The 27,698-nt window shown below is 37.2% G+C and overlaps 1 protein-coding gene across 1 annotated transcript in view; it reads left to right on the forward strand.

Moving 5' to 3' along the window:
• pkdcca (protein kinase domain containing, cytoplasmic a) overlaps positions 1-27,038 on the forward strand; it is a 31,498-nt gene extending 4,460 nt beyond the window's left edge. Inside the window, exons 2-7 of the mRNA XM_016273838.1 lie at positions 5,571-5,693; positions 11,586-11,860; positions 11,942-12,021; positions 13,297-13,404; positions 23,284-23,457; positions 26,347-27,038. Coding sequence (XP_016129324.1) covers positions 5,571-5,693; positions 11,586-11,860; positions 11,942-12,021; positions 13,297-13,404; positions 23,284-23,457; positions 26,347-26,441 — 855 coding nt within the window. The 3' untranslated portion in view covers positions 26,442-27,038. The remainder of the gene's footprint in view (positions 1-5,570; positions 5,694-11,585; positions 11,861-11,941; positions 12,022-13,296; positions 13,405-23,283; positions 23,458-26,346) is intronic.
• Positions 27,039-27,698: the final 660 nt, after the last annotated feature.

The raw sequence follows: 27,698 nt of genomic DNA on the forward strand, positions 1-27,698 counted from the left end.
AAAAAAAAAAAAACAAATATATATATATATATATATATATATATATATATATATATATATATATATATATGCACTGTTTTGTTTGTCCATAAGGTGGCAACACTGCTGAGGCCTGTTGTTTTACAGTTGAAAAACAAACAAATGAGACCGAGCAACAACAACAAACTACTGGAGATGCAGCAACAATAGACGTGCGTGTTGTGTGAGAGGTTTAAAAGATACTCGCAACTCTATTTTAAACGAGTACAAAGACATAGTCATATCAGTCATGACTTCTGGAGAGAAATAGCACAGACGCTGGACACTGATGAAACCTTCTAGTGCGCATATGTCTTTTTAAGCTTTTGCATCAAAACTGAAGCGTACTTTGGGCTTGACACTGCCAAGCGCTGTCGGTCATAGAGTCATATGGACTCATTTTATAATGCTTTTTTATCTTTTCTAGAGCATGACAGTAAAAAATTACAATCTACTTCCCTTTTGCGATTAAAAAAAAAAAAGGCAGCTCAGAAATTCTTTCTAACATTTAGTTTTCATGGATGTTAAAGTAATAATATAGGCTTGGAACAACATGAAAGCAAAGAAGGGATGCCCAAATGTTAATTTTATGTGTGAAAGTTCTCTCGAGTGTTTGTATATATATGGAAAGGCATTTGAAATGGTGCGTTGGGCAATCTGCAACACAGCTTGGGGGCCTGATTAGGGTGGTCTTGCACTGGGATTATGTTTACATTAGCATGTCATTCTGTTAACTCGTCAGATTCTTAGTCGAGTCCCAAAATACACACACACACACACACACTGCAGGGTAATCAGTAACCTGCTAATGTGAGCATGTAACATGCAAATGTGAAAGTTGGGTGTCCTAAACACAGAGGCCCCCAGGGTCATTTTAAAAATGGGAGTGAGACGGAGAGTTTTAGTGCTAGACACAATTAAACACGGGTTAATACTTTAACCTCTTAGTTTGTCAGGAAGGAGAAGGCGACTGGGATCCAGTCAGCAACAATTGTGTATCTCCATTTAAAGCGATAGTTCACCCAAAAATTTAATATTTAATATTTAATCACCCTCATGTCGCTCTAAAACTTTATGACGTAATTTTTCCACGGAATACAGAACCAGTGTAGAACTCGCACTGATTTGAACTTATTCTTTTGAGCAAAAATAGCATGATTGGTTAGACGCCGTTATCCCATTGCGTGTTTTCTGAGAATTTCTGAGGTTAGGATTGTTAAAGACTGTGTTAAAATCCCGAGTCCTGAGAAAGAGTTCAGAACAGGAGGATTGCGGGAGGAAATGAGTCGAAGATGGGGATGAATTCTGCTGGAAGAACTCTGAACGCATTCTACATCGCTCTGCTAGTCTGTTTATTTTACTAGGCAGGAACAGGTTGATGAGGAAATCAGCTTGTCTCTTTCCATCGTGCGATCGTTTTACTAAAAAGATCCATGATGTGACTTTCAAAGGGCAGATTCACAGATTGAGGATTCAGAAAATAAATAAATCATGTAAACAGTTCAAGATGAGTACATTTCATTGCGCTTCTGTCATAGTGTTAGTTTATTGGAATTTAGATTAGAGGTGTTAGTCATTTCTATCTTGAAAGATGCCAAACTCATCAGCATTAACAACTGCTGAGTCATGTGAAGCACACCAGGCACAGAACCAGGCACTTGAGTGAAAACTTCTGAAGCCTTTGAACACTTTGGCAGCAAGATTGAACAATTTCGCATTTCTCTGTTAGGGCCTTAATAAGTCTCAAATCTGTTTAATGTTCACTGATCAATTTTAGAAGCAAGGGAAAATGATTTAAGACTTTTTCCAGCGGCATTCCTTCAGAAACTCTGATTAAAACAAGGTGGTAAAGCTCATTCCCTGAACTCACTTTTATTCACTTTTCCCTCCTCGCACACATTTCAGTCTGATCCCAGCTATAGCTCAGCACACGGGCCGTCCGGTAAGTGTCAAGACCCTGTTACTGAGCAGCTCTTGTTCCCATGGACAGTCCTGTCCTCACTGACCGTAGACGCTGGCTTTCACTGCCCACCACTATTTCATCTCTGGGCAAACATGGCCGTCTCTGTGGCCAAATTGATTTGTTGCCAGGGTGTCCTCATTAAACGATCGCGGTAGGGTTGCGAGTGAATGTGTGTTAGTATATTAATGGCCTCTAACAGAAATGCTTTTGTGAAGGCTATTGAGCATCTGTATGTCGGCACACGTGGCACCAGTGAGGAGAATTTTGGAAGAACAAGAGCTGATGAAGATGTTAGTTAAAGTCAGCGTGAAAAATAAAATAGCTAACACTTTAGAATAGGGAACACGTATTTACTATTAACTAAGAATTTTCCCTCAATAAACTCCTAATTTGCTGCTTATTAATAGTTAGTAAGGTAGTTGATATGTTTAGGTATTGGGTCGGGTTAAGGGATCTATAATATGGTCATGCAGAAAAAGGAACTACAATTTGCCTAGTAAGCACTAATAAACAGCCAATACGCTAGTGATATGCATGCTAGTTAAAAGTGAGAATTGGACCTTAAAATAAAGTGTTACCCATGCTGTTAATCTTAATGTAAACATATTGTGCGTTTTTCATTTTTTAATCTCATAATTCTTAATCAAAATGTAATAACTCAATCTTTCTTCTCTGGTGACGTATACTGGACATTTAGTCCACTTAAACTCTACAGCTTACTCACAAATTGACAATCTCACATTCAGATCTGCCTTCATCCAGTCAACAAATGAAAGATAGAAGCAAGCCTTTGCTCCACATTTTTCTTCTTTTTCGATGATCCATTTCATTTGGATGTGCATCACAATTAGGGAAGAAAAGATGTGTCGCTACTGTCTCATTGTGACTTTAACACTTTATATATATATATATATATATATATATATATATTGTTTTAAAGAGAAGAAGAGATTTTTTTTTTACCAAAATGCATTATTTAAAATTCCTAAAATATTATTATTGTTTTTTTTTTCGTGCATTTAATTTTGGAAAATTATTTAGATAATGATTAGAATAAAAGTATAGCAGATTTTTTTTTTTATAAATTTGAAGAAAAAAAATCACTACATTTTAAATTGATCACTAAATTGTAAAGTTATAGTATTAGATGGTATGATGGTAATATGATATAAACCATAGTACTGAATGGTGACCATATTGATATACCACAGTACTTTAAGGAACACCATGGTATGTGGCAAAAAAAGGTAAAAATTAAGTGTGTAAAAAAAAAAGTGGGAATCAAGTCTGCTATTTTAATTTTTTTTCGGATCAGACTAGGACAGTCTGTTGGCCACTATCCTTCACTCCTCCCTTAATGATCCCGCTTACTCAGTATTTCCTGACAATTGAGAAAAAGCTTCCTAGAGATCAAACTGACTGCAAAACAAGCAAATAAATACTAACTTCACCCATCTCTTTTATATTGCTTACATGCACAAAAATTAAACAGATCTGGAATTCAGTCAGTGCAGCTGGATGAAAAAGTTCAGACCAAAAACTAGCTGAAATGACAAAAAAATATATATTTCTGGTGCCCTTGGTGACATTAGCATCTAGTACAAAGCAGCTCTGAACAGATACAAAGTCTTCGTTGTAAATGAACTGGACAGGCGAGTTGACCTTTGAGCTTGCGTCAGTCAAAACGGCACCGTGTGGCTAGACAGACAACAGCGCTCCTCCATGTGCAGATCTGTTTTATTCCCAGCAAGCAGCCGTGGAGTCTGCAGCACAAACACACACAGTCGCTCACATTTTAGATGAATCGTGCTGATAATAGTCATTAGAGTGCATTCAATCTCAGATAGGGCCTTTGCTTTCTCGGAAAGGTTTGCTCTGCACACAGATCTTAGATCAGATTGGTCCGGCCCCTGCTTAATATCAGAGGCTAAACTTGTTCGAGATCCTCCCACAGGGAAAGTTCTAAAGATCCAGAGTTGTTGTCCTAAAGTTGACATCGATGGAGATAGCCAAATGATATTGTATCTCGGGAGCTGTCAGAAATCACATTGCTGATTCATACATTGCACACTACGAGCCAAAACCGTATCTGGAATTGAACGTATGGCTGCTGATCACCAATTGAATGTGCTGCCAAGACAAAATGGTTAAAGAGCCAGCAGCGCCAGCAGCACCAGCAGCACCAGCTTCCAATAGTTATTTTTTAGTGGGTTTTTTTTGTGTGCCACCAACAGACATATATAGCTTCGACTGAGATGCCCACATTAATTAAACAAGCAAAAATAATATCAGCATTGCAAATAATGCTGAAAGAATTTTTGGTATAATGGTATATTTTGATATATTTGGTATATTGGCATTTTGTTCTACATATTAATCTATCAAAATTCAGTTTTTGCTTTGGAAAAAAAAAATCCACTTGGATTAAAATGTATCCGAATTATAGAATTCGGATCAATTTTAACCGAGTTGGATTTTTTTTTTCCAAATTAAAAACTGAATTTTGTTAGATTATATTATTATATAATACTTATATACTCCATTGGCATATTGGCATTTTGTTACTTGTTTTAAGTGTTATTCTAATAAAATTCTGTTTATGCTTAAGAAATAAAAAAATCCAATGGGGTAAAATCTTTCTCAATTCTAATTATTTAATTTTATTTAATTTTATTTAAATATATAACTAAATTAAAATGCTTTTTGCTGTGTGTGTAAATCATTCATAAATACATTTATACATTATCATATTGAAATGAATGCAGCACTTTACATATGAATGTTTTAAAAAATGTTTTCTGAAATAAGGCCCAGTGTACATGGACTTTGCTAGGCAACATAACATCAAGTGTGTCGTCATCGGACAATTTTAGCTTTGCCAGTGTGTATCAGTCGGAGGTGTTATGCATTGTTAGCAAGTGTGAATGATGTGACTATATTAAGGAGTAGATGTTTGCATGTACCGACGCAGATTGTGAAGGTTATAATTATGACACAGACGAACATGGAAACTAACTTGTTAACTCACACAACCGAAGCACCCATTTGGCTGTGCAGAAATATAACGGGCCGTTTCTCCATCTGACCTCCCGACATTACTGGCCGGCGTTTCTTCTTTGATGCTGGTGATGGCTCTCGCGGTACAGCCATAGGTTGTTTTCTTTTTAGATGAAATTTCATGCTGTTTAATTTTAACTAGCTTCTTTGACTTGAATTAGCTTAGGAAAATGTTTCTGTAAGCAAAGAGCCAAATTCTGCACCACTAAGAGCCCGTCATGGCAGGCCGAAGGAAACAGCCTGATAGCATCGGCCGTAACATATAGACCTCCCCCACAAAACAAACAAGCACATGCCAGCGCAACGTTTCCTGATTACAAGCTGCAGTACGTCTGTCTGTCCGCTTCCATAATGCCTGCTACAATCCCATTTATTTGCTTTGATTTACTGAACATTTTCAATTCTAGTATTTTGTCTCGTGAAATGCTTTAGTCAGCTTGGCTTCTCCAGTCGAATCTGGGGTCAAAAGAGTGCATGTCAACACAATGCTGTTATCTGACGGATGCTCTCGTGTCTGCGCTCTCTCCTGCAGCTGTACGGCTACTGCTACCAGGATAACAACGATATAAAGGACACGGTGACGGCCATCACGGAGCTGGGCAGCCCTCTGGAGATGATCCAGCTGCTGCAGACGCCCTGGGAGGAGAGATTCAGGGTGAGTCACTGCTCATATCACACATTCCATCTCGTGCCTGTCTGGAGCTCCAGGGAGGAACACGGGGCTTCAATTAGCCTTATCAACATCAACAACTGCGAACAAATTGAGTCCGTGATTTTTCTTACATTAATGAAGGAATTAAAGGTTGTTGTCAATTATTCATGAAAAATATGATTTACAGTGGGGCCTAAAAGTCTGAAACATATTTATTTAAACCTAGAAATGAATAGAAAGTTTTAGAATCTTGAAAAAAGAAAAAATGCATTAATGTTATTTTTTTTATTCTACTTTTGTATGCAATGTAATAAAAGGAAATAAATGTTATTGTCAGTTAAAGGTTATTCATGACTTTGTAAAATATTGTATACAATAATGCCCAAAAGTTTGTATCCTAATGAACATCTGATTGATTGATTGATTGGTTATTTATTTATTCATGTATTTATTTTTTTATTTAAACCTAGAAATAAACGGAACGGAAATTTAATTTTATTTAAATATATAACTAAATTAAAATGCTTTTTGCTGTGTGTGTAAATCATTCATAAATACATTTATACATTATCATATTGAAATGAATGCAGCACTTTACATATGAATGTTTTAAAAAATGTTTTCTGAAATAAGGCCCAGTGTACATGGACTTTGCTAGGCAACATAACATCAAGTGTGTCGTCATCGGACAATTTTAGCTTTGCCAGTGTGTATCAGTCGGAGGTGTTATGCATTGTTAGCAAGTGTGAATGATGTGACTATATTAAGGAGTAGATGTTTGCATGTACCGACGCAGATTGTGAAGGTTATAATTATGACACAGACGAACATGGAAACTAACTTGTTAACTCACACAACCGAAGCACCCATTTGGCTGTGCAGAAATATAACGGGCCGTTTCTCCATCTGACCTCCCGACATTACTGGCCGGCGTTTCTTCTTTGATGCTGGTGATGGCTCTCGCGGTACAGCCATAGGTTGTTTTCTTTTTAGATGAAATTTCATGCTGTTTAATTTTAACTAGCTTCTTTGACTTGAATTAGCTTAGGAAAATGTTTCTGTAAGCAAAGAGCCAAATTCTGCACCACTAAGAGCCCGTCATGGCAGGCCGAAGGAAACAGCCTGATAGCATCGGCCGTAACATATAGACCTCCCCCACAAAACAAACAAGCACATGCCAGCGCAACGTTTCCTGATTACAAGCTGCAGTACGTCTGTCTGTCCGCTTCCATAATGCCTGCTACAATCCCATTTATTTGCTTTGATTTACTGAACATTTTCAATTCTAGTATTTTGTCTCGTGAAATGCTTTAGTCAGCTTGGCTTCTCCAGTCGAATCTGGGGTCAAAAGAGTGCATGTCAACACAATGCTGTTATCTGACGGATGCTCTCGTGTCTGCGCTCTCTCCTGCAGCTGTACGGCTACTGCTACCAGGATAACAACGATATAAAGGACACGGTGACGGCCATCACGGAGCTGGGCAGCCCTCTGGAGATGATCCAGCTGCTGCAGACGCCCTGGGAGGAGAGATTCAGGGTGAGTCACTGCTCATATCACACATTCCATCTCGTGCCTGTCTGGAGCTCCAGGGAGGAACACGGGGCTTCAATTAGCCTTATCAACATCAACAACTGCGAACAAATTGAGTCCGTGATTTTTCTTACATTAATGAAGGAATTAAAGGTTGTTGTCAATTATTCATGAAAAATATGATTTACAGTGGGGCCTAAAAGTCTGAAACATATTTATTTAAACCTAGAAATGAATAGAAAGTTTTAGAATCTTGAAAAAAGAAAAAATGCATTAATGTTATTTTTTTTATTCTACTTTTAATGAAGGAATTAAAGGTTGTTGTCAATTATTCATGAAAAATATGATTTACAGTGGGGCCTAAAAGTCTGAAACATATTTATTTAAACCTAGAAATGAATAGAAAGTTTTAGAATCTTGAAAAAAGAAAAAATGCATTAATGTTATTTTTTTTATTCTACTTTTGTATGCAATGTAATAAAAGGAAATAAATGTTATTGTCAGTTAAAGGTTATTCATGACTTTGTAAAATATTGTATACAATAATGCCCAAAAGTTTGTATCCTAATGAACATCTGATTGATTGATTGATTGGTTATTTATTTATTCATGTATTTATTTTTTTATTTAAACCTAGAAATAAACGGAACGGAATAAACAGAACATTTAAGAAATTTTGAAAAAACAAAGTAAACAAAACACCTTGATATTAATTTTTCAATTCAAAGTAGTCTTTCGTCGTTTAACTTACTAAATGAATTAAAGGTTATTGAGAATTTGAGATTATTTATGACATTGTAAATAATTATATACAATGTGGCCCAAAAGTCTGAAACCATACTGAAAATCTGATTGATCGATTGGTTGATTGATTTAAACTCAGAAATAAGTAGAACGTTTCAGAAGTTTTAATTTAGAATTTTAGAATTTTGAAGAAAACAAACAAAAAAAACTTTTTTTATTCAACTTATTAAACGAATTAAAGGTTATAGTGAATTAAAGTTTATTTGTGACATTGTAAAATATACAGTGGGGCCTCAATGTCTGAAGCCACATTGAAAATCGTATATATTTATTTAGAAATAATTTAATTAATAATTCCTAATAATTCCTTCAGCAGTGTTTCTCTATAGTGAAACATTTACACAAAAAAAAAAAGAGTCCATGCTGGTAGAGCAGACAGAGTGAAGCCTGTCTGATGCAGCGCTTCTGGAGATCTGGCTGTGTGGGACGTCCCGCACTCTGCTCTCTCTGAGCTTGCCTGATAGACCCGTCTGATCGCTATCGCTATGGCAGCCTCCCATAATGATTTGCCATGACTTCCTGTGTGGCGAGGATGAAACTGAATGAAGTCCCAGTGAGCCCTTCCTCTGATAACAGACAGCTGTTGACATGAATATAGAATTATGTATTTAAATGAATATGTTCAGATTATGTGATTGCAAGCCAACAGCGACTAAAGCTATAGCCTTCCCTAGTGTATTTTACTGGCCTGTCACACACTTACACACCCAAACAATGATTCACAAACACAGATCAACTCACTCGCTGCACAAAAGCGAAGGCACTCGGTAAACATTCATGCTTTGATAGGGAACGCAGCACTCTTGTCTACATGTCAACACTGCACTGTACAGAACAATTCATCACTCTGCTTTAGTTTCAAAAGACTTTCCAGTCTGTGGCAGCCTTTCCATTTCCATAACTCGTAGCTACCATAGGATTCTGCTAAATATATTTATTAGGCTCGTATTTCAGAGTGATATTTCAGTCATACTGAATGAATTTCCAGTCTAGAACAATGAAACCGTTTTAATGAGAATAAGACAAGTGTCTTTCTGTCCCTGCTGTTGATTTTCTCATGGTTTTGATTGCCTGGCCTTCTCCTTTCTAGTCTTTCTATTTTTAGACATTTTTTGAATTCCTTTATATAATTTACACAAACTTATGTGTTTTGTTTGTGTTCCGCATAGCCACTCTTTAGTGTAGATGCATGTTGATTTTATCAGACGATGCCGCGATTATAAATGAGAGTGACTCCTGGTTAACATGTATTAAAAGGGGTCGTGTTTAGTCACTGTTTAGTGTGGTATTTTTTGACAATATTCGCTCATCATGACAGTAAAATAGGGCATTCTAAGTCAATATACTGCAGTATTTCCTTTCTCAATCAGTAGAAAATATGGTTAACACCCGGTCATGCATGAAAAAAATACCGTCAAGTACCGTGAAACCGGTATAATTTTGAAAAATACCGTGATATAAATTTATGGTCATACCGCCCAGCACTAGTAAAACCTAAAAATTTTGACATTGTGTGGACCGGCCTGCGATCCCCACAAGGGAAAACAAAATAGTAAAAATAGTAAATTGTGTTTATCTGAAAGTGTAACAATGCAAACAGGTTTTCTGTAAGCGGTAGGTTTAGGGTTAGAGGATATAAAATATTGTTTGGTCAGTATAGAAGTAATAGAAGTCTATGGAAAGTCCCCACAATTCACAGAAACTGTGTGGAAAATTAGATACTTGAATTTTTTCCTCTTCTCTTGCCTCTGCAATATCAATATGAGAGACGTTAATGTATTTTAGACATTCAGTCATATGCTGTATCCGAAATCACTCACTAAATCACTCATTCCCTGTTTACTATTTATTGAATGTGACACAGTTCGCTATATGGGTACAGGAGAGCAGAAATGTGTGAATTTGGACAGTTCTGTAAACACTACAGCACATTGTGTATGTGGTTACATAAGTGTTGTGTCCCAAATTAAAAGCTTTTGAATTCCAAAGTGACATTTCAGACTGACGCATTTCCAAATATCAATAATCGGATTTGCATATCTTGAGATTTCCTGCATTTCTTTGCTGTTCAGACTCCAAACAATGGATTTGAGTTAATGGATTTGAGACAGATCCGCCCCAAAATCTGATTTGCTGCCTTTCTGAACGAAACCAAGTAGTTACGTTCATTCCAGGTGTGTTTATAAATGCTAATGCATCCTGTCTCTTTAAGACTGTCCTATACAGACACACTCCCAGTGCGCTGCTGGGCTCTTTTTCTCTGTATGCATGTGGAACAAAGCAGAAACACCCAATTCTTTAGCAACATTTGAATTGTGTATGAGGCACTAATAGACTCTGGGGAGACTGTCGAATCTGTTGACTTCCAAACAGCTCATTTAGGTCCAAAGCCATTTCCTCTGCGCGCTGACGAGGGCTTTTAAGCCGACACACCCGATCACACACCAGCTAAACCAAATACGTGACAAACAAGCAAACATTCACACACTTGCATTTGCAAAAAAAAATGCTTGCCGCATTTTTGAGGAAACCAAATCTGTTGGGGTATTTTAGACAGCCTCGCCTCCCTTACAATGGCTTTCTCAATGGTTTTACCAAATCTGCCCCACGTTAAGCTAGACAGCAACCCGCACACAGTCACACAGTGTGAAGGGGCTGACCTTTCCCAGTAGTTGCTAATCCGGAGTGTATTAAAAGCAGCTTTTGTCTGTTGTGAAAGGCATGGGCAGTGTCTCCTCCACCCCCTCATCTCCTCTCTGTTTGCTTCTCTTTTATGTTCTCCTCTCCTTCTTTCGGTTGCGTTCACTCCTCTTTGCGTCTCCGTCCTCCTCTTCTTTGCCCGCGGCCGTCTAATCCTCTGAACTCTGCCCTTAAGAACGTGGTAGATGTTGGTGTCGCTTGAATACGAGGTGTCACCAGCTGCCAGAGCTTCAGCCTCGTACCCTCACACACAATAAGAGGGCTAATCCTCAAGGAACACACTTGTGGGCTCGCAGACATGCACTGCACAACGGGCCTCGCACACTCAAGTGGTTGCATGGGTCATGCAAGGGGGTGCTTCAAGTCCCTGAAGGCAGTCGCAGGTTTACCCGTTTTGACAGGGTAAACTTGGTTGTCTCAAACCAGGAACCAGTTAGAGGTGGGTAAAATGTCCCCACTAGGTATAGTTTTCAAAAAACAGCACCAATTTATTAGCGCCTAAAGCAGTGCCTCACATTCAGTTGATGGAGACCCTGTTTGTTTTTGTTACAAAGCACAGCGACTCTAGCCACTACATTGTCTCTGTTCAGCTGAAATAAAAAAAATTTGTTAATGTATAATGTGCAATATTTTAATTTACACTTAAAATTAGTAATTTTTATTAATATGTGTTGACGTTTTATATGTAAATATCTTCAAACCCTTATTTTGGGCAGCTTGTGATGGCATAACATACTGAATTAATTAATTATTAATTTATTTTTTTTGTGGTTTAGGGTTATTATGAACTCTCCATAATATGTTTCCTAATACAAAAAATAGATTGCTTTCCATATTGACATTATTGTGTGTCTCCGCAGATCTGTCTGAGTCTGATGAGGCTGCTGCATTATTTGGCTCATTCCCCGCTGGGGTCCGTCACCCTGCTGGACTTTAGGCCGCGGCAGTTTGTACTGGTCGGGGGAGTGTTGAAAGTGACCGACCTGGACGACGCCAGTGTTGAGGAGACGCCTTGCTCCCCGTCTTCTCCTTCAGACTGTCTCATGGAGTTCCCCGCCCGCAACTTCACCCTCCCCTGCCACAAGGACCATTGCGAGGGTATCAACGAAAAGAGAAACCTCTACAATGCTTACAGGTGCGCATTCATAACCTGAAATCTGTGCCAACTTGTGTTTTATTTGTGAGATGTTGACATATTTGTTTTCCATTTTTCCAGATTTTTCTTCACCTACTTGTTACCTCACAGTGCTCCCTCAGCACTGAGACCCCTCCTGGACAAAATCGTCAACTCTACAGGTGAGTGTGATTTCATTTAGAACTGCTCTTATCTCTGCTGGAAAAAGTGGGTCATATCAGCTTAAGATGGCTTTATTAACTGGTCTAAGGTGGTCTATCAGCCCTAACAGTCAAAACTAGATCCAGCAGATGGTAGTTTAACTGATCAGCCATCTAAGCCAGCTTGGACCAACTAATGACCATAAATGACTAGCTTGGACTAGCTAGAAACCATGCAAACCAACATACAGTGCCACCTGAAACTGGTTTTAGCTTCAGGGCTCGACAGTGCTAGCCTTTAATTTGCATTTCAACTAAAAATAGATTTGTGTGAACTGTGAAATGTATTTATAAGCATGTGTGTGAATAAAAGTCCCCATTAAAAAGTCAAAAAAGTAAAAAAAAAAAAGTTGTATTAAATTGAACATCATTAAAAAGTCTTAAATATCTTAAACGCTGCTCATTTGCATCAATTTCTTTTTTATTCACTGTTAATTAATTCTAAGCAATTTTCACAGTTTTTTAGCTTGTAAATAATTAGTCCTGCATTATGCATAAAGAAGTTTTTTCCCAAGTTATTAGTATTTTTGTCACACAATAAACTGTATCTGCTATTTAATTCCATGCAAACTGTAAAAAGAAAAACTAAGCACATTACTTAACACATATTACTCTCTCTCTCTCTCTCTCTCTCTCTCTCATCTATATAGTGTTTATACAGTTTAATGTAGATCTATAACTATTTACATAATTATTAAAGACAGTTAAAGCATAAATATTTAAAAACTTAGTGTAAATTTTGTACTTAGTGTACTTGAACTTTGTTTGCATGGAAATGTCTCCTTTAATATGTGTTATTAAGGAATAACACATATTAATTGATGCATTTTCAATTCATCCCATTTTTCAACTTTCATGTGCTGCTTGGGAAAAAAGTAAGAGTCAAGCAATGCTTTTTTTGTTTGCTCAAACATCCTCTACAAACATTCCTCCTCTTCACATCCCAACATTTCTCTTTCCGTCCCTCCCAGATGCCTTTTGTCTCTGCCCTTAATTCCTTTCCTTATGCGCTCTATCGTCATGTTCATCAGTATAATACAGATAGAGTTTGAAATCTGTTTTTCTGGGACACAACAGTCCGTGAAGCTGCGGGTAGCGTGGGTGGCCTGACCTTGATCCCATCTTTCTCTCCCAGTGTCATGAAACACCCACTTCAGCATCACTATGTAGGCATGTTTTCTTAATGACAAAATGTAAACTGTTATTAGTTGTTTATGCTGTATGAATGTGTTTCAGGGGAGCTGATATGGGACACAGACGAAACTCTGGTTCACCTCGAAAAAGTGCTGGATATCTACAGGAACGGACATTACCTCAAGAATAACACACAGACACACAAAACAGGTGAGCGACCTGGACAGATACCAATATACCTTGACCTTTGACATTACTGAACACACTTAATGACAGCTCAGATACTCATTCAGAAAGACAGTCTCATACACAGTTCTTACTCTGGTCGGCAGGAAAATTATGCTGCCTTTTAAGATACCTAACTTGGCAGTATTACATATGTGAACCTAGACCACAAAATCAGTCATATGTAGCACAGGGATATTTGTAGCAATAGCCAAAAATACATTGTATGGGTCAAAATTATCAATTTTTCTTTTATGCCAAAAATCATTAGGATATTAAGTAAAGATAATGTTCCATGAAGATATTTGGTAACTTTCCTACAGTAAATGTATTAAAATTTAATTTATTGATTAGTAATATGTAGTGGTTCACCGATATATATTGCCAAGGCCGATATATCGGCCGATATTTGGCATTTTTCAAATATCGGCATCGGCCGATAAGTTTTTCTGTTTTGGCCGATGCGTTCAAGGCTTTTATTTTGCCGGCGTGACAGACTTTTATTTTGACGGCACTGACAGCGGCAGCGCTTGAGCACACGGTGCTCGCATTCTCCCTCTTGTTCGCTGTCGTTGTTAACAGTTCTGTCTAATACGGATAGAAGTCTGTCTAATAATCAGAAAGAACTGATAAACAAAGGAATTAAAATGTATACAAAAAGTATTATAACAATTGTATTTTATTATTAGTAATAGAAAGGCAAACATTATAATACTTTCTCGTTTGCCGTCAGCATTCAGCAAATACGCATTAATATAATTTAAACAAATCTATGAATTGCTAATGAAAATTGAATTTCACAAACCTTGCAAACTTAGTCGAATCCAGCTGTGAGATCTTGTGAAGTGTGCATATGACCTGCATGATCGCGTGTTCTCTGCGTAACTTTCAGTCCGTGCAAAATGAATGCTTTAAACAATAAAATTTGTGATTTCAAATTATGCTGCGCTTTATGCATTTGCCCACTGTCATATTCATATCATTTTGACTGTGTGCTGTATGTAAAATGAGTGTTACCATGGCTTTATTTGAAAAAAATATGATTCCCAATGCACACAAACTTCCCAGGATACTGAGTGCTCTGCTGGTTATAGTTTACTTCTTTTTCAATTAGATTTTTATTAAATATTTATTTATTTGTGGAAAATACTTTGTCATCTAAAGTATAAGTATGTATATTTTACAAATTTATTTTTAATCTATTTTAAAATTTCTTAAATATTAATTAAAATAAATACAATTATATCGGCTTTATATCGGCCACCCTGCTTTCCAAGATATCGGCATCGGCTGTCAAAAATCCAATATCGGTCGACCACTAGTAATATGCATTGCTAAGAACTTCATTTGGACAACTTTAAAGGCGATTTTCTCAATATCTTGATTTTTTTTGCACCCACAGATTCCAGATATTCAAATATAGTTATTCAATTGTATAGTATAGATATTCAATAGTTGTATCTCGACCAAATATGGTCCTATCCTAACAATCCATACATCAATGGAAAGCGTATTTATTCAACTTTCATATGATGCGTGAATTTCGAATAAAATGACCCTTATGACTGGTTTTGTGGTCCAGGGTCACATATGTTCTTCACAGATTAAGCAAACCCAGAATGCAATGCACTGAGCACATTTTTTAATCCAAAATTGCTGACAGAGTTGAGACAAATGTTTACTATATAGTAAATAGATTTCAATCAATGCAGAGCAATTTTCATTTAATTTGTAAATTTTTTTGTTTTAAGATTAAATGTTTTTAAGTGTTCCTGTGGCTCAGTGGTAGAGCATTGCGTTAGCAGCGCAAAATGTTGTGGGTTCAATTCCCAGGGAAAAAAAGAAAATCAATTTCAGGCTATAAAAAATGTATAGCCTGAATGCACTGTAAGTCACAAGATTGATTTTCTTTTTTTTTGTGCTAAGCATCATGTGTTAGTACCAAAATCTACTGGAATACTGTCTGTAAGAGTTAGTCGGATTGACCTTTTGTGTGTTTCTTACAAAGAGCTGTAAATTTACATGTAAAGTCAGCAAAAAGATTTTCAGATCAAGTTAAGTGCAGACTGTGCAGTCAACATTCAGAAAACCTAAATATACTACAAAAAAGATTTTTGTCCAGTACAAAGATATGGAATCATTTACTTGAGGAGAAAATTACATTTAAGTCTTTTTTTCTATTTTAATATATATATATATATATATATATATATATATATATATATTAAAATAGAAAAAAAGACTTAAATGTAATTTTCTCCTCAAGTAAATGATTATATATATATATAAACAACAAAAAAACGGTTTTACTTAAAACAAGAAAAAGTGTCTGCCAAATGGGGTAAGAAACTTAATTCAAAAGGAAAACAAGTTTATGTTTCTTACTTCATTAGCAAATTTCTTTTTTTATAAGTGAAAAAAAATAATGTTGGTAAATTTTCAGAAAACAAGACTAAATATCTTAAGTAATTTTGCTTCTCATGTATATTGATTTAAGAATATTTAAATATTTGTACATAAAACCAAGAGAAACATGCTAAAAAAAGAAAGTAATTTTTTTTACAGTGATATGACCAACACCGATTTTCTTCTTTTGCAATTCTTTAACTGACATGCACAAAACTGAAAGAGCCGGACACAAAGAAAACCCTCTTGTAATTGTGGTGGTGTTCATCTGCTCATCTCGTAAATACAGTACAATCATTCTGAAATGACTAGACGGCAGCAGAATCCTGGCAGTGAATGGGTTTCCTCAAATCTCCCCGGTATTAAACAGTTGTTCAGTCAGCGTGGAGAGAGAGGGAGATTTTGTGTGTGCATGTAAGGACAAATGAGAGGAGATTTAGAAGATTAGAGTTTATATAACTGGTGAGCAGAGGGGCAGCTCACAGGCCTGACGGACAAAACAGCCATCTCAGCACTCAGAAACACCTCAGCCTCTCTCCTACTCACTCCACCCGTTTTTACCATTTTGTCCCCATTCTCTTTTTCTTTCTTTGCTATCTCTCCTGCTCTTCTCTACGCTTCATTGGCAGTCTATAGCAGACAAACTCGTTGACTGATGAGAGCTTTAAGCAAGTGAGGGCCATCTTCTCCAGAGCCATTTAACTCTTTCCTCTCTCATTGGTCCCTGTCTTTGCCATCTATAGTCTATAAATTCAATTTAAAAGAGTATTGTACTGCACTATGCTTCATACCAAGTTTGGAAAATGCTATAATTCCATCATTTCTTTGTAGACCAGTAAACAAAAAATGTTCATTAACAAAAAGCCATTCAGTACTATTTTATGAGAATGGTTAACATTCTGTATCAATCTTGGTATTAATAGTTCTGTAATGGAAATAAATGCAAATAACTAATAGTCACAATGTCACAATAGCAATTGTGCTGATATTCTCAATACAGTACAATACAATACAAAACCACCCTTATTTATTGCGCATATTTAAAAACAATATGACCCAGTGTGTTTACAGATCAATAAAACAATCAATTGAAACATTTAAATAGAGCATATTATGATATTTGGCAATTTAGATGTGCTCAGTTTTAAGTAAATGTGTAAAATACACTCATAAGTAACATTGAAAAGTCTGTATGATTTTTTTTTTAAATAAATGTATTTTTAGTAAGGATGCACTAAATTGATATGACAGTAAATACAATATGTATAATGTTACACAACATTTCTGTTTCAAATAAATTATGTTCTTTTTAACTTTTTATTTATCAAATAATACTGAAACAAGAAAATGTATCATGGTTTCCTCAACAACAAAAAAATCAATAAATAATCAAATTAAAATAAATTAAGAAAGACTGCAGTAAAAATAGTAAAAAAGGAAAATAATTATTGTCAATTGTAACAATATTTCTCATTATTATTGTTTTTACTGTATTTGATCAAATAAATACAGCCTTAGTGAGCATAAGATACTTTAAAAAATCAATTCAAGTTGATTTGCATAGCGCTTTTCACAATACAAATCATTGCAAAGCAGCTTTACCGAAAATTTAAGTTTCTACATTATATTTAGGAGTAGCTTATCAGTGGTGACTATGTCACGCTGATGTGCATATCATGCAGTTAGTTAATGTCATGTATTCAAACGAACGGTATAAACTATCAACAGCAATGATTTAAAAAATCTGACGGATTTGTACATATCTTATTTGCCATGATTAAATTGAATTTATATATTTTGGCGTTATATCAGACATTCTTCTCTCTAGTTATTGGTTTTGGCATCAGGCATTAAATAACTCCCCTCTAATATTCATGCATTTTCTCGCACTGCATGTGAACAGGCCTTCATAATCTCTTGTCTAGTCCGGTGTGCAGTATATTGACCGAACACTTCTCCGCAGCGATTGGTGTTGTCTGGATACAGATGGGGCTTCCCTGCGGAATTCACTCCTGCCCAACACACATTAAAATCCCAGCATGCCTCTGGCTCACTACATCACCTTCTCTCTTATTTCTCCTGTGTTTTACAGGAACATTCAAAGAAAGCAAGAGCTCCATAAAGCATTAATTAGGGCAATAAAGAGTCTTAATAGTTGCTCTTATTTACTGGCTTCTAGCTCCACTTAGTTGCCACGTGCGGCCCTCGCTCTCCTCGATCCCACCACGCTCACTCATCAGAAAGACCTCATTGAGGGCAGCTTGCCCAGTAACCTTCATTCAGAGCCAAAGAGAAATAGTGAATCACGTCAGTAAAGCCCATCCAGCCATATCCCTGAAGAGCCAGAGAGGGAAAATTCAGAGACTCAGAGATTCCGACATTTATAGCCTAGTAGTCGAGACATTTGTAGTACACAGTTAACTTGTGTCTTTTAAAGGCTGTTCTCCTTTTATCAGACCCATTGTCACAGTCCTGCGAATGAGGCCTTGAGTTCACATAACATCCTTCTCGGAGAGCGTAAAAACCAAGAAAAACTCTTCAAACCATTTGAGATGCTTTCCAGAACCAGCAACGCAACAGTGCCATATTGACAGCTCTCCAATTGATATATCCTGTCCACAAAGTGGACTACCCTGGGATCGTTTTTCGCAAAAGCGTACGAATACATGACCACATTGTCAGCATTTTTGCCCAAGGCATGCGGTCCATGACAATGTATCCATCGCCAGTCCACTTCTAAACTGCACACTGTAAAAGAGCCGCATATGGATTGTGAAAACGCAGGCTGGTTGCATTTCAGCGCGGTTGACCGGTGGTTGGCGTGTAATCAAAAGCGTCCTTCAACGGTCTTTAGTGGTCATATTAACAGTGTATTAGCATGAAAAAGAGGAACATCACACAAAGTACTGTCAACAACTCAGATAATAGTAGATGAGCATGCGATGCAGGTTTGCTTGCTGGGTCTTGTCACAATGTGCTAGCGAAGGGCTGCATTCATATACTTTAAAGACAAGTAAAGTTCCTTTAAACACAAGTGCAATAGTGCAGACCATGCTGACTGGTGAAATATCTTGAAAATCTGACTTTTTCCAAGTTTAAGTGCTATAATCGGGTCCCGGGTGCATCTACCAACCCAGAAAGCATAGAAAATGAACAACCCAGTAAATTCTTTTTTGGTAAGCCTTTCTCTGCAAGCTTGTGAAAAAATGAGCCGCTCAGATTTCGCTTCCCCCGTGACATAGAAAGGGGATCTTATTGTAATATTACCACCCCTTAATCTGCATGTTTCCACCCACAGCGCTGCTATTCTGTTTTCGCAAGTGACAACAGTTCTAACGCCATGGCTAAAGTTCGAGCAAAGCATGCTAACTGTTCTGTGGATTTATTGATTTAGTTACTGTATATTACGCTGCTGCCACATGGATCTAATATAAACATGTAATTTCTTTCCCAGCTGTTTACCTTCACAGACATAACAACTGTTTTTGTAGCTCATATGTGTTTTAAACATAAACTTGTGTGTATTTGACAGATTAAGCGCAATAAGACAAGAAAGAGAACTTAGTTTAGTACTCACATGCTGCGTGACAGACGCTTTCTGTGCACGTGCTTCGGATATCAGAAGTTTGAAAAGCAGAATTTCAGCATGATAGAAATGATAATCAAAACCAAACAGATGTTTTTTTAGCAGAGTATCGGAGGTATGAGCTGTAAAGGCACAGCCCTATTCTGGAAAAGGGGGCGGGGAGCAGCAGCTCATTTGCATTTAAAGATACATCCATGAAAACATAGGCAATGCAATAGGCATTTTCAAAATGATATAATAAATGATCTTTGGGATGTTTTGAGATGAAACTTCACAGATACATTCTGGGGACACCTGCGACTTATATTACGTCTTGTAAAAAGTGGCATAATAGTTGTCCTTTAAATGATATTCAATGATGTTCAGTTGCTTTTATTTTTTGTAACACTTTATACAGTACAGACTGTGTCAAGGCACTTTCACAGCAGAATCAATTATGGAAAATCAAATATGGACAAAAAGACAATAAAAGCTGTAAAAGACAATAGTGTCGTTGTTCTGCTCAAGTCAGTTCAGTTTTGGTTCAGTTCTCAGATATGTAACCATGTTTAGTGACTTTTTACGAAAGTCTGCCTTTTAGCAAATCAGTTAAGCGTGAATGGCATGTCCTGTTATGAATATTTGTTTTGCTGTATAATGTGCCCCTTCCACACACACTTTTCAGATTGTTCCTACTCCCCCGTTTCGAGCGGCTCGCAGCTGTTGAATTCATACGGGCTGCAACATATATTCTTTCGCTCATCTGAGAGAGAACAGCTGCCTCTTTTCAGTAATGTAATGTCATACGTTCAGTATTACAAACACGATGTTGTGTTAATGTGAATCATGTCTTGTAATGTTGACTTGATACAACATGACCGAGATGAGAAACAGACAGCTGCGCTTTTTATGACTAAAAACACACATTAAAGGTCTGGCCATCATAGCTCTGTGAGGAGAATATTGGCTGTGTTACACTGGCCTGTTCCTCACACATCTCTTCTCATTAGTTACTCTTGACATGTACTGAGCTTGTGACTCTACCGTCCACTTTAGTTTAATATCATACTGTTTCATAACCAGACGTGATATTATAATGGGCAATCGACTAGGATGTGTCTCCTTTAACCCCACTTATAGTGAAATCTCATTTTGTTTGCAAGTTCTGCTGTATATTATCTATGTGCATATTGGTTATGATTGTGACACAGTATTTTTATGTTTAGTTTGGACAGACAAATTACTGGTCAGGACATGCTGGTAGGAACTGTGGCGGCATTAATATATTGCAACAATATAATCATCAAAATTAAATATATCCTTATTACCATAACTTAAAAACTGGCATTGTCATTACTGTAATGCTATAATGATATTATGTAATATTTAATAAAATTATTATAATTATATAACATTATTTCAGAGTATTTACTAACAATATTTTAATAACAATATTTAATGTTTATGTAATATAATATTATCCATTCTTCAAACCGTGTATCCTCTGTAGGATCACAACGAACCTAGAGCCTATGTAAAATTATATTTATATAATTATTAATATAATTATAATAAGTTAATAATATTACACTATTAATAGTTGTCATGGTTGCCTTCTGTGGCAAAACGAAGAACACGGAGACGAGGATAAACTCAAAATAAACAGTCTTTAATCCATAATCCAAAAGGAGTAACACAAGGCAGGGAACACAAGGCAGGCAGAGACACACAAGAACCACAACATCGACATAAATACCCGATACAGGAAAACACAGGGCTTAAATACTCAAATTAAACGAGATAATTAACAAACACAGGTGGATACTAATGAAACAAATGAGGACAGGAGCAGGAACATAACCCCCCCGGAAGGCGCGCCTCACAACATCCAACGGGGAGGTGGGCACTCTGGAGGTCCCCCAGGACAGACAAGGGACGGCAGGCCTCCAGAGCGGCACTCATTCTGGGAGCCATGGCGGATCAGACAGTCCAGGAGGCCATGGCGGAGTAGGGAACTCAGGAGTGCATTCTGGACTGGACAGGAGGACAGGAGCCCTCACTGGGCTAAACTCAGGGACAGGAGCCCTCCGTGGGCTAAACTCGGGAACAGGAGCCCTCCGTGGGCGAAACGCTTCCCTAGAAGCAACAGGAGAAGCAAGCGGCTTGGGAATGGCCTCTGTGGCCATGACAAGAGAAGCCGCCTGCCCCAGACGAGCCTCCATGGACAAGACAAGACCAACTAGACCAACTGGAATGAGGATTGGCTGGCAGACTTGACTGATGAGCAGCCGGCAGACTTGCAGTACTCGCTGTGATCCCGCAGAATTTCCACGCTTACTCCATGAAGGGGAGATTTCAGTGGGCTAAGGCGGAAAAACGAGCGGGGACTTCCATGCCGCGGGAAAAAAAGAAAAAGAAAACGAGGAGAAGGGGTGCCCCTTACTGTATTGGTCTGGTATTCTGTCACGGTTGGCTTCTGTGGCAAAACGAAGAACACGGAGATGAGGAAAAACTCTAAATAAACAGTATTTAATCCATAATCAAAAAGGGGTAACACAAGGTAGGGAACACAAGGCAGGCAAAGACACACAAGAACCACAACATCGACGTTAATACCAGATTCTAGATACAGGAAAACACAGGGCTTAAATACACAAACTAAATGAGATAATTAACAAACACAGGTGGATACTAATGAACTAATAATGAAACAATGAGGACAGGAACAGGAACATAACCAAATATAGGCATAAGGAAACACATGAGGAGCAAAACACACACAAAACACGGAACAGAGTCTGGCAACAGTGTTATAATAATATTAAAGTTATTTAAATTAAATAATTAAATTCATTCAATTAAAGACATTTACATCATGATAGTATTTATTTGTTTGTTTGTTTGTTCTTTACTGTGTTTTATTGCATTTATGCTAATTTAAATTAAACAATTTAAGTAAAATAAAATTCTTTATTTCAGTAAAGATAATCAAATGAGAATCACCATTACAAATAATAGTAATTACTCAAATAAAATAAACTTACAAGTAAAGTGTCTAGATACATTATGGTAAGAAGAGAACAAGATTTTACTGCATCGCAGTAAGGAGAATTTTGTGAAAAAAAAAAAAATTCTGAAACGTTATCTGGGTTTTAAAGCAGGATTTGTTTCTTTCGGTCCGTGATGTACTGCATTGTTGAAGACCTGACAGTGCTGTGATAAGTGGCAGAACGAGAGATGAATGTGTGGGTGGGACTGATGGGAGGGACATTGTTAGTTTAGTTTTCTTTTGGTTGTCACTCCTCACATCGCCCTCTATTTATCTGCCTTTCTCTTTTTTTATCTGCTTCCCTCTTTCTCTTGGCCTCCCTCTGACTGTGACGGAGGCATTTATTGCAGTTGGGGTCACGTTGAGTGGCTTTTAAAGTGTGTGTATGAGTGAGGTTACTGAGGAAGCAAAAGATAAAGGCAGAATCAGAAGACACATGTCAAACTCTGACTAACAACAGCCTGAAGACTCCCCTCGTCAAAGAACAAGACAGCCCCCTGTTTTAACACAATGACGGAAATTGTTTCAATGTGGGTTAACCTCCTACACACAAAGACACTATGCTTTTCTTGGACAGTTGTTTTGCATTTGATTTATTGAGCAGTGTGTGTCAGTGCTGTCATGGGGGGCTGTCAGTTTGGCTAGAAACATTGAACATGAAATATTTACTTAGTGACATTCAGAACAGTAGCAATGCAATAAAATAAAATAAAAATACAATAAAATAAAAATCAATTTGGTATTTCTCATAAATAACAAATATTTATAACTATATACATGTCTTCAGTCTTCATTAGAATAACATATTTTCCCAGATCTAATTCTTCTTTTTCTCTTTTGACAGAGTATAAACGTGTGTCAGATGCCTCGATAGCAGCGGAAAACTACCGCTGCTGGCCGTCCTATCAGCATGACGGATGCCTGCTGTCAGTCTTCAGCATCGATGAAGCTATTGACGTGTGTGAGAGCCATGCCCAATGCCGGGCCTTCATTATGACCAATCAGAGCACATGGACAGGTAATGTTGCACAGTGTCGCTCTGTTTCTATATGTGACCCTGGACCACAAAACCAGTCATAAGGGTAAATTTTTTGAAACTGAGTTTTATACATCAGCAACAAATAAGCTTTCCATTGATGTATGGTTTGTTAGGATAGGACAATATTTGGCTGAGACACAACTATTTGAAAATCTGGAATTTGAAGGTGCAAAAAACATCTAAATGTTAAGAAAATCGCCTTTAAAGTTGTCCAAATGAAGTTCTTAGCAATGCATATTACTTATCAAAAATTAAAGGGGTCATATGACGTTGCTAAAAAGAACATTATTTTGTGTATTGTGTATATACATGTGCATCTCAATAAATTAGAATGTCGTGGAAAATTTCATTTATTTCAGTAATTCAACTCAAATTGTGAAACTCGTGTATTAAATAAATTCAATGCACACAGACTGACGTAGTTTAAGTCTTTGGTTCTTTTTATTGTGATGATTTTGGCTCACATTTAACAAATATGAGTAGGACAGCTCAGTACATTATACGTCAAGTAACTTTTCTGATTTCAAATAATTAATTTACATTTGTTAATTTAGCAGTTGCTTTTGTCCAAAGGAATGCAAAAAAGCAGTTCATCCTAAATCAGCAATAATGTGTTAATACAGAGTTTGAAAACTTGGCTGCATCTGAAATTGCATACTTTTTGAGTAGGTACTTCTTTTTAGTAATTACTTTGTAACTACAAAAAATGTATGTTCTATATCCTGACCCTATTTACTATGGTAGCGCCATAGATTGTAAAAAAAAAGATGTACAATGCGTCTCCACTTCCATTCACTATAGAAAAGTGAAGCCAAAATATCCGAGTATGGCTGCTGTCATCTTGTGCAGACAAGACTGTGCAGCAGTGATTAATTTGGAGCGCAAGTCTGTACAGTAGTGATTCGTTTGGAGTCCGAGTCTGCGCAGAAGTGGTTCATTTGGAGCCCGATTCTGCGCAGTAGTGCTTATCAGCTGGAACCAGGGTGTCAAAGTCGCGTCCAAACTCCCACAGACCCGATCACAAGCTCACAATCATGAAACCACACCCCGTTTTTATAGCATCAGATAACTAACTAAAAGCAAAGTTATTAGAAAAAGCCAACACTTGAACATATATTGGCGTGTTAAGAACCCTCTAAAATGACGCAAACCATTTATTTGAGGGAAAATATGAGGGAAAATTTTATATAAAATACAATTTGATTTTTTTAGTTTGGCTCATGTCCCATTCATTTACATGGAGAGGGCGGGTTTATGACCTAGACTGCAGCCGGCCATCAGATGGCGATCAAAATGTTTTGGCTTCACTTTTTTAGTACTTGTGAGGCACACTTGGTTAGCGCAAACTACTAGTCTTCTGGTGATCAAATAATCAGGGGTGCATTTCCCAAACGCATTGTTACCCAATTATGGGCGCAAGTTCTGTTGAACTCTATTGTTAATGACAGAATTTGTGACCATAGTAACTTTTGGGAAACGCACCCCTGGACAGGTATAACAGATGGTTAATCCAGAGTAAAAACTCTGAAATACTCAGAAATACATCAAAATACTAAAGTAAAGTCGGTCGCAACTTCTTGTTTATGTTGAGTTTAATGTTCAATATGCTACCATGTGTGGACTTGCTAATCAAACTATAAAAGGCAATTGTGAATTGGCACTATTTATTTGTTGCACAGAGTTGCTGCCTATGTAGATTGTTTCAAACCGGTCACTTGTGAGGATCCATTTCAGTTATGATGCCTTAGAGACAGCTGCCTATGTAGACAATAGACAACATGGCAGCTCACTAGATTTTGAAACAGAGCCACTGTAGTGTGTTGTAATGTTAATGTAAATGTGTGCATGGATTTGTGTGAATGCACGTCCTTTGATAAATGATAAATGTCGTAAATGATAAATGACTGTCCACTCCTCACACCCCACTCTCATTCCTCTATTCTCTCAGCACCACACACAACAAAGGCATGTAGACCAGCGGTTCTCGACTGGTTGGTCACAAACCCCAATTTGAGCTGGAGATCTGTTCTTACAGTCCAGTGGAATATTTAATGGCTCAGAAGTTGCCCTTTCAAAGCTCAAGAGATGTCAGCAAGGTGTTTCAACTAAAGGTTCTTAGGAGGAATAAAACTAGACACAAATGGGACAATGGTAAACATATAGAAGAAGTATAGAGCTACAAGATTGATATGGATAGCATTTCTCTGAACAGTTCTCTTGAAAGAACTGTCTTTTGCTGACTTTTGATTGAAGTCTTTGTCCTGGAATTTGAAGAGTGATCATATCCGAGTATGTGAAACATGAGGCACATGAGATTATTGGGTATTTTTGTCAGGAGAAACATCTGAGAAGGAGCTTCTCCATTCCATAAACTCATTGTTGTCTAGGAAAAAGATATTCAAATATTGAAGAGATTTTGTTTGCAATCCTTTTTGTTGTTGATCTCAAAACCTACAGTATTTTGGCTCAAATGTATCCATCGCTTGATAGAAGCTAGATATATCAGATGCTATTAACGAAATTCCAAACTCATGCAGAAATCACTTTTAAACCAAGCAGCTTTCTGTTGGTCAATGCTACGAATCTGCATGACCAACTTGAACCTGTTACGAAATTTGCGTCCTGCAAATTTTTCGCCTTCACTCGAAATTCCCGATTGCATGGATTCCTATTGAAATGACTTGATTTCTACTGTGAAAATTCGCCGAACATCAGTAAATGTGTCCGCACCTTTAGATTCGATGTTGTAGATCCACAGCACTCTCATATTTCTATTTATCCCATCCCATTTGTCCTGTCTTCCGTCTGCTGTTTTTAGCAGGAAATGGCCGTTCTTTCTCACAGTTTCACTCTGCTTGCTCTCTGCAGGTCATCAGCTTGCGCTCTTCAAAACCGGTGCAGCCAGCATGACCACGGCTCCAGGTAGACTCGCGTACATACGACTGGGGGCAGCTGAGAGCTGAGATGAGAGAGCGCCGTACAGCGGTGGTCAGACATCATCAGTATCTTCAGATCGTCTCCTTCTGAAGACACTCATGTGCTGTTGTTCCTGAGGCCATTCTGGACGACGGTCAAAAGAGAATGCACCTTTCAGGAGGTTGGAGACTTGCTCAGGCGGAGGTCAGCTGTCAACTCTGTGCAATACTGCCTCTTTGAACCTGGGATTGGACGGTGAATGTGTTTGTGTACCTTGCAGAGATGCAGAGAGGCTGTTTGTGCTTGTCACGGCAACTTGTGTATGTGTTTAGTGAGATTAATGTCAAAATCGCTTTCATTCTTTCTTTCTCTCAATCTGTCATTGATTCTCTTTCTGTTTCTGCCCACACAGAATCCTCCTTTATTTGCTCTGATATTCAGCACTTTTTCACCACATGAAACAGGGTCTATTTGTTGAGCTTTTAAAAGCATTTGCTTTGATTTTTGAGATCTTTTTAAATATTTGTTACGTAAAACAAATTCGTCTGACAATTGATTCCAAATGCTCACTAAACAAGCAATTTATTGGTTTAACAAATGAAAATACCCCTTCCAAATGTTTTTATCATTTTTAAAGAGTTTGCTGAAACACACATACAGATCAGCATCAAATCTGGAAATTTATTTCAAAAATAAAAGTTTTTTCCCCCTTTTTTTGTTATTGTCATTAAAGCTTTTCATGTTTGTTTTGATTTTTTGTTCTTATTTTCAATGGCAGAATGTAATGAAACATTTGAGAGGTTAGTTGTGGTACGTCATTGTTAGATGGTGGTGGATGGTGGTTTGTCAGCCAATCCCCTTGTGGTGTGATAAAGTTTCCCAAGGAAATGTCATGGCAATCTATTACTTGACAGGTGAAGGGGTTCAAGAGTTTTCTGCTTTCAGCGAAAGCACTGAGATGTACATGTACATGTTTTCTAATGAGTCTTATGGTTGTGTTGTATATGAGAGTGATATTTTTATATTGAAATATAAAGTCATGAGACCTCAAAATGTGTCCTGGTCATTTTTGTGAGTGATTATCATTTTCAAGGTCAGGGTTACATAATAAATAGACCTCTGGGAGAAAAATATTAAAAGGGTTATATAAAATTTTTGAGTCTTTCAAAAAAATATTTTTTTCAGATGTGAAGTAGGACTCAAAATTTTTACACTACCCAAAAGTTTATGGTCAGTAAGATTTTATTTTTGAAAAAAATGTATACTTATTCAGCAAAGACATCTAAAATTACTCAAAAGTATAA

The sequence above is a fragment of the Sinocyclocheilus grahami genome, unplaced genomic scaffold (genome assembly GCF_001515645.1).
Source record: "Sinocyclocheilus grahami isolate Dianchi unplaced genomic scaffold, SAMN03320097.WGS_v1.1 scaffold82.1, whole genome shotgun sequence".
Classification (NCBI taxonomy): Eukaryota; Metazoa; Chordata; class Actinopteri; order Cypriniformes; family Cyprinidae; genus Sinocyclocheilus; species Sinocyclocheilus grahami.